General features: G+C 43.0%; 1 protein-coding gene across 1 annotated transcript; it reads right to left on the minus strand.

Annotated features, from left to right (window-relative positions):
• Window positions 1-10,979: 10,979 nt before the first annotated feature.
• Window positions 10,980-12,591, minus strand: S100Z (S100 calcium binding protein Z). The gene is given in 2 exon segments (XM_027883881.1): window positions 10,980-11,291; window positions 12,444-12,591. Coding segments are annotated over 2 exon segments (300 nt in total). The 5' UTR covers window positions 12,585-12,591; the 3' UTR covers window positions 10,980-11,132.
• Window positions 12,592-12,637: the final 46 nt, after the last annotated feature.

Consider the following 12,637-nt stretch of genomic DNA (forward strand, 5'->3'; position numbering starts at 1 on the left):
CCTCCCCGGGCAGATGGAGCTCGTTAGCCCGTAAGGCAATCCATCTACGTCCTGAGGACCTCACTGCCACCGTCCAAGCGTGCTTGGCCCCGGCAGATGAACCTCAGGATTAAAGGGTGGGCTCAGTTCCGCGCACACTGTGTCTCACCTAAAAAATCCAATGCGCAGGCTGGAAGGTGGAAAGACCCTCCCCGGTTCTTCGTTCGCGAAGACACTGGCCATTACATTACCCTGGGAGCAGCCTCTTTCCTGGCAGAAACGATGGGATGCCATTGTGCAGGTGAGAGGACACACCCATCTCTGCTACAGCTCAGGATGGTATTGCTGAGGTACCACAGCCTTTGTACGTTGTTAAAGCAGTGTTTTGGGTGAGTTTTTTTATGCCATTCAGCTACATGCTTTGGAGGACCCACCTGCCCCACAGCGGAAATCCTCCACCTTGTGCTCAAAGCTTGTCTGTGTCTTGTGAGCTACTATGGCAGAGAAGAGATCCTAGATGTAGTAAGAGGTGGAGAAAATAAAGTTGAATAAAGACAGTAGAGAAATAAACTGCATTTTACCCTCCCCTGTCGTGACTGAATAATGTTCTGGGCTATAATACAGGTGGTAAAAGCAGTTTCTCTTCCTAAAAGGTAAAGTAGTTGCTACAGAAAAAATGTGCATGACCTGCTTGATACTGATATTTCTTGAGCTACAAACACTTCTTAGGGATCCCTCCCTGAAGCGAAGAGGGGCCAGGTGTTATGAACCCTTTCTACTCTCCAAAAGTGTCCCTTAGGTCCCCAGCTTGCTAACACAGCACTCCTCACTCCTCAGCTGAAGCCTGACTGTGGTGTAGCAGCTGGAGTGGACCAAACCTCTCTCTAACACTGGGACTTTAAGCATGTTTAAGTTTATAACTATTATATTATTAATATTTCCTGTATAGACACAACCACAGACAAGCTCTGGCTCCACTCCAGGGATCAGTCTGGCTGCTGCATGTTCCACAAGGCTCTTCTGCTATCTGTGACTCGTGGTTTCTTGAACTGAGAGGAAGAGCAGTGAGACTGCAGTGTGTGTGCTCCAGCAAAGAGGATTTCTCCTGCCTTGGGCACTCCATCCTTGCAGTTCATGCTGATTTCTCACTACTGCTCAGTGCTAGGTGAAGAAATGCCATTTTGGGTAATACACGGTGTGAGATATCTGAACTTTAAACTTTGTGTCATGTCAGCTGCATATCAGTCTTTCTACAGATACATCAATAGCAAAAGGAGGGACAAGGAAAACCTCCATTCTTTATTGGACATGGATGGGAACAGAGTTATCAAAGACGAGAACAAGGCTGAGGTATTTAACACCTACTTTACCTCAGCCTTCAACAGTAAGACAGGTTGTCCTGAGGACAGCTGGCTTCTGGAGCTTGTAGACAGACATAAGAAGCTGAATAGCCCCCTGTACTCCAGGAGGAGACAGTCAGAGACCTGCTGAGCCACTTGGATCCTCACAAGTTCAATGGGACCAGATGGAATCCACTCAAGGGTGATGAGGGAGCTGGCAGAAGAGCTCACCAAGCCACTCTCCATCATTTACCAACAGTCCTGGCTCACTGGGGAGGTCCCAGATGGTTGGAACTGGCAAATGTCACACCGATCCACAAAAAGGGCTGGAAGGAGGACCTGGGAAACCAAAGACCTGTCAGCCTGACCTCAGTGCCTGGCAAGATTATGGAGCAGATCATCCTAAGTGCAATCCCACAGCACCCACAGGATGGACAAGGGATCAGACCCAGCCAGTGTGTGTTTAGGAAGGGCAGGTCCTGTCTGACCAACCTGATCTCTTTTTATGATCAGGTGACCCACCTGGTGGATGAGGGGAAGGCTGTGGATGTGTCTATGTGGACTTCAGCAAAGCCTTTGACACCATTTCCCACGGCATACTCCTGGAAAAGCTGCAGCCCATGGCTTGGACAGGGGCACTCTGTGCTGGGTCAGGAACTGGCTGGAGGGCCGGGCCCAGAGAGTGCTGGTGAACGGGGCTGCATCCAGCTGGCAGCCGGTCACCAGTGGTGTTCCCCAGGGATCAGTGCTGGGCCCAGTCCTGTTTAACATCTTTATCGATGATTTAGATAAGGGCATTGAGTCCACCATTAGCAAATTTGCAGATGATAACAAGCCAAGGGGGGAGTGTGTATCAGCTGGAAGGCAGGAGGGCTCTGCAGAGGGACCTGGATAGACTGGAGAGTTGGGCTGATTCCAGTGGGATGAGGTTCATCAAGACCAAGTGCCGGGTCCTGTACTTTGGCCACAACAACCCCCTGCAGCGCTACAGGCTGGGCACAGAGTGGCTGGAGAGCAGCCAGGCAGAAAGGGACCTGGGGGTGCTGATCGACAGGAGGCTGAACATGAGCCAGCAGTGTGCCCAGGTGGCCAAGAAGGCCAATGGCATCCTGGCCTGGATCAGGAATGGTGTGGCCAGCAGGAGCAGGGAAGTGATTCTTCCTCTGTACTTAGCCCAGGTGGGGCCACACCGGACTGCTGTGTCCAGTTCTGGGCTCCTCAGTTCAGGAAGGATATTGAGGTGCTGGAACAGGTCCAGAGAAGAGGCTGGTGAAGGGACTTGAAGACAAGTCCTATGAGGAGAGGCTGAGGGAACTAGGGTTGTTTACCCTGGAGAAGAGAAGGCTCAGGGGAGAGCTCACAACTATCTGAAAGAAGGTTATAGCCAGGTGGGGGTTGGTCTCTTCTCTCAGGCAGCTATCACTAAGACAAGAAGGCACAGTCTCAAGCTCTACCAGGGGAAGTTTAGGTTAGATATTAGGAAGAAATTCTTTGCAGAGGAGGTAATCAGGCATTGGAATGGGCTGCCCAGGGAAGTGGTGGATTCTCCATCCATGGAGACGAGATGAGACTGAATGTGGCACCACAGTGGTAGTGGATCAAGGATTGGACTTGATGGTCTCAAAGGTCCTTTCCAGCCTGGCTGATTCTATGATTCTAAACATTGTGCTGAGCCATGTTTATTTCCTTTATGCTCTTTCTCACTGTGGCTCATAATTCATTCAGGGACTAGCTTTTCGTTTCCCTCATGGTGTCTCGGAGATGGAGTACTGGTCAGTCCTTGCTTTTTATCAGGCAGCTGCAGGTCTCCTATGAATGTCTGTGTCTTTGAAGAGTAGGGGATTGCCATACATTACTTGTAGTTTATTATACACATGCAACTGCTTGTAAATCCTTTAGTATATTATTTCTGAACAATTGTGTCAGTTAGCCCAGATTAACGTGAGAAAGAAATCTAGTGGCTCTGAAGTGTCACATATGCTACAGCAAGGGCTAAATTTTTGGTCCCATCTTTGCTAAGTTGCATGTGAGCAGTCAATTACTGCTTTGCAATAACTTCATAGAGAAGAATGCAAAGGCAAGACTATATGACAAATCACAGCTCTGAAGGCCATTAGAAAATCATGTTCTTGATATAGACTCACACAAGATTTTGCTTCAAAAACTGTATGTGCCAAAGTCAAACACATAGGGAGTTTCTGCTTCTGGTCCAGTTCCCTCATACCAACAGTCACTACAGAAAACACTGGAGTAACTAAATCCATACTTAGTATTTGCAAACCATTAGTGAATACTTCATGTCAGACCTGAGGAACTTAGCAGCCATATCCCATAGTATTCATCAGGTGTTCTCTCCACTAAGAGGTTATATCGTGCTTCACTGTATGATTCTTGATAAGGGCAAGTTATCAAGACAAGCAGCGCATCCACTCACCACTGTATCCCATTGCAATAGTCACTGCTCTGCCCAGGATGAGGGCAGGAAGCAACCCAGAGTGGAGACCCAGAAAAATAAATGTGAAGTTTACTAACAGATCCAAAGCCCTCATTGTCTACAGGGCCCAAAGTGTGACTGCCAGATCACTCAGGATGGTAACTGTGGCTGTGGTCATGACTATGACTACGTTTGGGGACTGTTTTCGAGGCTGTATGAGAAACAAGTTTGCTTGTTGCCATGGCAGTTATTAACAGATAACCACCTATTCTACAAAATGCATCAGCAAACTACTGGAAACTCCATTTAAGCACCTGGACTACAGACATATAATAGGAAAGGTAGAATTCAACAAGAATAAGGTAAGGAAATTGGCCCTGTCAATGACTTGATATGTCCTTTTTGCAAGAACCGAGTCAGAGTTGCAATGAAAGCTAAGGAGAGCATTCCCTGCAGCAGAAGCATCAAGTCTGAGATCACATTTTGTGCTTCATTCCTTTACTCTTGTATTGGTTACAGTGTCAGGCAGGTGTCCCAGCAGTCCGTGATCCATCCTAGGCCAGGACTCCTCACTCTGTGGTCATCTCCATCTGTGGGTATCGACATAATTGATTTCTATTACTACTTATCTGCCTCATCTCTGTGCTGGGTATAACAAACCTCTTCCAACATTCACCATACATCTCTCTGTAACATCATTTCTATTACTTCTCTGTGTGTGTCTAAATTGGCTTTAAATAGAGCTGAACTTTCCATAAGGTGAAGTAAGCGTAGCTTGTTAACTCTGGGCAGTTTGACACAAGAGATGTGTGATTTGTCATGTTGAGTGGTTTAGAAGGATGACAAATGCATGTGATTTATGAACGGAAAGCCTATCAGCATCATGCAGGCTTGATGATAAGTGTTGCATTAACTCTATTTATGGCATCAACTAAGAGCAAAGATTGTGAAACTTGCAGTTTAGCGGTTACAAATAATCAAGCAAACAATATATTCAGACACCGAGATTACCCTGAGGGTGGTTATCACTACCAGCTCTGTCTGTGACTCAACCCAGCATCTACACAAAGCAGTCAGGGCCAAGAAGTGGGAGAAAAGCTTTTTCCCAGGAAAGAGAGAAGGGTTATGGGAGGAGGAAACTAGCAAAGGTACGTGCCATTACTCTCGTGTGAGGAGAGGTGCTGGACGTTTGCTGAACTTTTTAATTTTTGCCTGCATCCTCTGTGGATTCTCCAATAGCACCTCTGCTCTTGGGGGTTGGTGCAAGAAGATGTCAACAGCAGAGCCACATGCAGGTGTCAGTATAGCTCCCAGGCAGCCTCTCTGGTCCATATCTATGAATCCAAGTGTTTGCCTTTGACAGCTGCAGCAGCTTCTCTAGAAAGTCCCAGAGGTCTTGCAGAAGAACAATCTCCTTTCCAAAACATTGCACAGTTATTGCGGCTGGACTTTGCTTGGAGGTGTAACCCTTGTGGCCCAGATTAGTCCCATGCCAGATCTGCAGAGGACACGATACTGCAGCCTCTACCACAGCTGTAATGCTGTAATGTTCTCCCAGTGACCCTTCCCAAGCAACAGCTCCTTTTCCTCCTCTCCCAAATTTCCTGTTCAACTCAGGGTTACTAGAACATTGTCACTTTATTTTCAATGCTGAGGTTTATTTTACAGAATATAAAACAAGATGTATTGAGAAATCTTAGTCACATTCCAAAGTTTGTTTAATCTGTGAAGTACAGACTTTATCTTTGACAAAGCAGCACCACTTTCATAAGTGATATTTTGAAGATGTTTTTCTTATTCAAGAAGGATAAGTATTTCTCAGCTGAAGTGAATCTCCTTGACTGAGCCTTTCTCATCTGGGAAAAAACTGTAATTCAACACAATTGTCTCTAGTAGTGTTAGACATCACAGTAATGGACACACTTCAGAAACACTGTGGAGTGTTATACAATTCAACTAGTCAATATGAGTCAGATAAGAAATGTCAGCATACCCAGCATAATAGTATATTTATCCTGTCAACTCCTCCCTCCATATTTTTCATATGTATGTGATTCCTTACCCATTATCCTTAGTACTGTACAGGCTGCAGTGCCAATTTGATCAATTACGCTCCAAACACTTTTATGTGAAAGTACAGAAATATTTTGTGTCAGTGTAAAAATCAAATATATTGAAGGACCTTGAGATCACCTGGTCAGGATTTTTCAACTTCCTGAAGTATAAAGGCAACTAAACCTTTGAGAGCAATATCAGAGACCATCTTTACCTTGGGTGCAGTAATGGGCTTTTTAATTTCAAACAGAAACTGTACTTGACTTGCTGAGGGTGATGGTTCTTCTTGTAATACTACTCCTGGGGCACCAAAAATGGAAAAAAAAAAATTCCCTGAGTGAAAACTGCAGAATTAGGTCATTAGTGCAAGTATAAAAACAGTTTTGCTTTCACCTAGCCAAGGTATCAATAGTTTAATGGGATGAAGCTCTCCAGCCCTGCATCTTGTCCAGCCACTTTGCTCAGCTGCAGGGATCTATTTGCTGCTACCATTTGATGTCTCCAGTCAGAGCTGAGGAATTTACATCATTCTTCAACATTCTCAACTTCTTGCCATGTTCCAGCTCCCAAAATGCAATCTTAATTTTGCTCCACGTGGTTCAGTTGCTTTTCTGCGCTTTGTAACTTTTTCTACCCTCAGGTGTTTTTCCTGCTATACCTTTACTCTGTAGTGCTTTTCTAGGTTCATATAACTGCTGGGAATGTAGAGTCAAAGCAATACATGGTGTTTTAAGGCAGAGTCCACTGATAGATATTTGAAAGCTATACTAAGCTGATTTGCTTTGCAACCCATGAAGTCAACCAGGACCTCAAAGGACAGCTTAGAATTTAAAGCAAATACGTAACAGGAACATTTCCACTAATTTTCCCCCAAATACCTGTGCTCAGAACAACTGCTTCTTCTGTCTTCCTCTTAACTGTCTTGTTGCAATATTGGTAATTTTACAGATGTCCTTATTTAGCCAACCAGCTTACAGAAACACAGCTTTCCACTGAAGGTTAAAGTCTCAAGCACATGTTCTCAGCTGTTACAAAATTATGCCACCAAGTGCAATAGGCTCTGTCATTTTATATCAGCTGAGAATCTACTTGCAAGGGCAAAATAAATATATACAGCTGCAGTTCTCTTCCTTGGGAGTTGCCCCTCATACACAACTGATTGCAGGTGGATGAGAGTTGGCATTCAAAAAGGATAAGTTTTTTGCCTTTTTTTTTTCTTCTTTATTATTTCTGATGCAGTTCGTTCATGTGCTCTCTTTGATGGCTGCCCAGAGCCTGTAACCCACCATATTCCAGCTCAGGTGAAAGGATGTGGATGGACTTAGTTTGGAAAACAGATTACCAGATCATAAATAAAACATTCTCTCTCATAGCATAGCGTGTGGAAGTAGAAAGATAAAATTGAAAATGTGACCCCTTTTTTCTTCAAATAATACAGTACCATTCAACAGACTTAATTATTCCTAAAGACACATCTGATAATTGTTGGTCTGTCAATCAAAGCCCTTATTAGACATGCGCATGACGTCACACTACAGTTTAACAAATCTTCCTGCCAGTCAAAAACCTTTATATAGATTAATCTGATTTCAGATACAAGTTTTGTGTTTGACCATTTACCCAACCTTTTCAAGGCTGTGATTAGAGAGGAGTTGGATCTTTTCTATTCACTACTGAGCTGGAATGGTGGACTCTGAGCTATTCCTGAGAGTTTCCCTCCTGGTCATGCTCTGCTTTATGCTGTAGCATGGAGCCTGGAAAGGGGATCTGCCTTGCGTGGCTGAGTGACCTGGGGCAGAATTGGATGGAAAGCAGTTAATGACACTGCTGGCTACTGGAAATATCACCTGTTTTGTTGGTGTCTCCTAGAGTCACTTCTCTCTCCTTTCCACAACCCAAACAAACTTAGGTTTTCACCTTTACAAACAGGAAGTGGTGTTGTAGGAAGGAGATTATCCCACTGCACTTGATACCCTCTACACTGCTGAAGAGTGGGAAAGGTAGTGCCTTTCTATTGGACATGGCCAATAAGTCACAGCTTGGATGCACAGCTCCATTACAAACCACTTATCTTGATGGTCATGAAATTGGCAGTTGTATATTGAATCTGAAGAAGTTATAAATTTATTAACAGATAATGCATCAAGCTTTGTGTACCCAGTTGTACTGGCACTTGTAGTCTTTTTTGAACTGAAATAAAAGCAAATGGCAGGGGCTGAGGCTTTCAAGATAATATAATTTATCTTCTGAAAATCTACTATTTCGATGTCAAGCAAAGCAATTTCACACTATAGAGAAAAGATCTTGTCTGGCATTGCTGTATTTTTATTGGTCTTTAAAGTAACTTGAAAATATAGGCCATATTGTGGTGTTCAATTTTCTATAGATTTTTCAGACAGACTGATAACACAAATGAAAAAAAAATGTCTGTAATTAGACATAATTCCTAAAGCTGAAAGACTTTGGAGAAAGCAACCCAGCAAGCTTCCTTTGCATGTACAGATTAATGAATGTTCCTAGATTAATGAACTACAGGAAGACTTGAAGTTAGCAGGATAAGTGTCAGTAAACAATGAGAAAAAAATTCTACCTCCATGTCTGAAGGAGACATTTTTCCCTTCTGAGAGAAGTTAAACCTGAAATGTTCACATCTGCAAGACAAAGTGGACATAGCAAGGTTGACCTTGCAAGCATCATCTGGCAGAGCCAGTGTAAGGGCTTCAATGCAGTTCTCCTTTCTGAGGAATGCTTACAGAACAGGGGATTGCCGGCAGTTTTTTCTGGTTCAGAGGCAACTTGAAAACTTTCAGCTGACCCTCAGGTATCTTTCTTAAAAGTGACCTCTAGTAATGCAACATCAGTTGGCTCCAATGGGAGAGGAATGAGAGAGGACCACTGGTGCAGTAGGTCAGCCCATAGATAGCCCAATAATAGGATGGCAAGTCTTACCTCAGAACCCCAAACTGTCCCAAGGCTTTGTGGTTTTGAGCATTTGAATGTGTTTTGTGTATTTTTTTTCTTTTTCTGCTTGGTTTCCAGTCTTTATACAAAAATGTTTCTTCTTTAAAGCTGGAAGAGTTTAACATTTGTCCTTGGTTAAAACAGCAACAAGAAAAACCTAACCAGCCAAGCCAAAAAGGGTGATTTATGAGGTTTTATAAAACTATGTTAGAACAAAGATCATTTGAGTCATTCTCCTCTGATTCACCCACTGCTCATGTACAAGCAAGCTCCTTCCACAGAGGAATTAGGATGCACACAATTCCTAGTAAATTCAGCTAATGAGATGTTTCCACTGAGCCTCTGCATCATGGCAGTGACTCTCGCTGCCTGACCCCAGGGCACATAGCTGATGCCAGCTGTGACCTAGCATAATTCTGTTTTGCATATGGGATGCTACATGTCCAGGAGTTCATCAGGGATGAGTAAAAGGTTTGTGAATGTTTGGAATCTTGTTTCCCAAAAGCATCTTGCTCAGAAGTCATAAAGAAGAAACTGGTCCTTAGTGGGACAATCATTTAACTTGGAGTTGTAGCTTTAGGCTGCTCTTCTTTCAATTCCTCTTGGAGGAAGGTGAAAGGCTTGTAGACTGGCAACAGTCTGCAGGACCTATAGGGTATCATAAAAGCAGTCTTATGTTTTCTGGCTGATACTCCTGCTATCCTGGTCCAATGCTTGCAGTGATATCTAGGTGCATGACAATTAAGGGGACAAGAAGTTGCCCAGTTGTTGCCAGTTTTACTTCAGTAATTTCTGCTGTGCTGATATAGAAGATCTTCTGTGAATCCTATATAACTTTATCACTGAATGCTTGAAGAGGCAGCACAGGGTGGCCCTGTCATCACTGCAAAATCTGCTGTTTTTCTGGGATAACATCATTTGGTGGTGGCCCCTTTCTTAGGATGATAACTGCCCCTTGTTTTATTTATTACACACTATAGAACCCCCTGCTTATAATAAATCACATATTCTTAATAATATATAATTTCATAAAAATATACTCATTACTGAATGATGGTTGGTGGTCTGGGAAGGAGAGACAAGTGAACTGCATTCCTCAAATGTTGCCTAGCAAGGCACATCTTCATTGGGGGATGTTTTTTACTAACCTCTTATACAAACAGAAAATCTTCATTGAATTCAGATGCCTTTTATTACAGTTTGAAGTTACCAACAAAATAACAAAGAAATAAGAGAGCTTTCCATGCAAGAAAAAAGCCACAACCCCCTGCCTCTGAGGATTTGCAGGGCCTTGGAAATATGCTTAATTTTAACAGAAGTGTAGAAGAACTCTTAATTCAACTCAAGAACAAGTTAACTCTGAAAGGGATAGTCTTACTCCCTCCTTCCCTGGCCATGGGGTCCCACTGCCCCATGCCAGAAACTTTGCACTGTTTCCATGCAGTGGGTTGGACTGGTGTGAGATGAAATCATTCTTCCATTAGATCACTCACATTACAAAGGTATACCCTGGGATTCCATCATTAAACCCCCTGCAAGTGGTCCTCTAAAAGCCCTGCTCTTAACCATGCCAGAGTAGTGAAATAAGGCATTTACACATTTTCCCCAAAGACCCAGTCCTTCCATCAATCCTCAGAGCAGTTTGCTGACTAAATCTCCTATGTATTTAAATAATTTATCATATGAATAAATTCATTTATACTGGGGGAAGAGGTTGACTGCTGGGATGCAGTAATGCCAACACAACAAAATTGAAGCTAGGGAGATGGAGGAAATGAACCTGTAACAATGGCAAGCAGTATCGTCTGCTCAGGCAGCAAGAGACAGCTGTGACCACATCTGAAACACGAGTGTGGGGAGATACAGAGCAGCATCTAAAAAGGGCTTAAAAATTAGCAGAGCTGAGCAAAAAAGAAGCTGCTTGTTTTGAGCTGCAAAAACATGGTTGTTATGAAATGACTGAAAAAGAAATTGCAAGTTTTATGTGTCATTCCAAATTTCTCCATTTAGAAAGTATTTAAGGAACATTCCTGTGCCTTTTACTTTCCCCTGACATTTAAGAAATAGAAGTCTCAACTCCTGTCAAACAATCTGTCACCCCAAGCCCTTGACCTGGGCAACAGATGGAGGCATGTTACAGATGCATGGAGCACAAAGAGTGAAAATATTAAAAGCCAGATCTCAAGTAGTGTAAACTGGCTATGGTCCAGCTTACACCAGCTGCTGATCAGCTCCATAAAGATCTTACAGCAGTAACAGTTGTGAGAATGGTGGTTTGCATGCACTGAACACCGATGAGGGCTACCTAACTAGGCATGCTTGGTGTGCATTTGTGATCAGGAGATTGATTATACAGAGGATTTTTAAAATCCCTCTTTCTTCAGCTGTTCTTCAAAGAAATCATTACATGCCACAGTCAAAGCAGCAACCAGAATGACAAATTCATTAAAATCCAATTCATTGTCGTTATTGGAGTCCAGATCTTTCAAAATCTTATCAACCAGAAGTGGGTCCTTTTGGCTCTAAAGAGAAAGAAAATTGACTTAGCTGTGCAGATATTGAATGTGTAATTCTGACACACCCAGCAGTACAGCCCTCTGCTATGTTATGAGACTAGTACTATTAAATAAAATGCAGCATCAAATATGCACCTGAACAGTAAAGCAGCATTAGAAACTGAAGACAGTGCAGCTCTTACAAGGAATACAGATACTAAATAGGCATTGAAATGAATCAAACAGATTTTAGGAGATGCTGAGCACAGATTCCTTTTGACAAGACAGATCTATAATGTGCATTTCTCTATCATCCTTTAACAAAAAGTACTTGGATTTTCAACAAGCTCTTCCTAAGTGGTCATGTTATACATCCATTCATCACATTCAGAAGATCTCTTCTTGACAAACAACACATCTTATTCAGGGGGAGTAAGAACACTGAATCTCAGAATAATAAATAATAGCCAAGATTAACAAAAAAATCAATTTGAGAAAAGGGATATAATGTAAAGAAAAACCTGCTGGTGGTCATAGGGTCCACAATAGTTTTTACAATTAAGAGGATACATAAAAACATTATTATGAATGCTTTTGATTCCATAAAAGCATCCATGCTGTGTAATGTAGAACACAACAAATGTGCAAAGAAATATTCAGATCAGCAGCTTATCACTGAAAGGCTTTTCTTAGCATCCCTCTGCAGGGCACAGAAGCAGTTGTACTGTGTGGCCAGTGTGCACAAGCTTCTGCCTCATGAGAACTGGTTACTGTATTTAATTCTTCAAAGGGCTTATCTATGCCCTATTATTGAAAATGAAACACACAAACAAACAAACTAATTAAAGCCTTATTGAGCATTGATTTTGTTGCTGCTTCTAGGCTGGCCTCGCTCGCCTGCTCAGAAGTGTTGAGGAACATGCAGAGCACAGGTACCTACCTCTGCTGGTGGTGATACATGGCAGGGTAGTGGGGCTCCATTACCCTCTGAAAACACACTTCTTAAATGGGACATTTGACCTCATATCCTTCTGTACAGCTCCACAAAGAACTGTTATATGAGAAGCTGTGGCAGGATGGGCCTTGCAGAAGGAGATGCTATCTCTACCCAAGTACCTGGATAGCTGCTTATCCCACCCATGAAACAGTACTTCAGGAGGTTCAGAAGCTGCATCTTACTGAAAGGAAGTCAGTGAGCTCACTGGTGAGAAACTCCTTGAGTTCTCCTTTACTGAGCTTTTATCTGTCTCCTTCTTTGCCAGAGTAGTGATGGAAAATCCTGATCAAGGCATCCATTGCATCCTTCAGTGGTGTGGTCATAGCAGTGAGTGGGAGAGCTGTGGGGCAAAGATACAGAGTCAGTGACATTGCAG

Source organism: Empidonax traillii, unplaced genomic scaffold (genome assembly GCF_003031625.1).
Source record: "Empidonax traillii isolate 1590-97213 ecotype Southwest subspecies unplaced genomic scaffold, ASM303162v1 scaffold8:size5222938, whole genome shotgun sequence".
NCBI classification, from domain to species: Eukaryota; Metazoa; Chordata; class Aves; order Passeriformes; family Tyrannidae; genus Empidonax; species Empidonax traillii.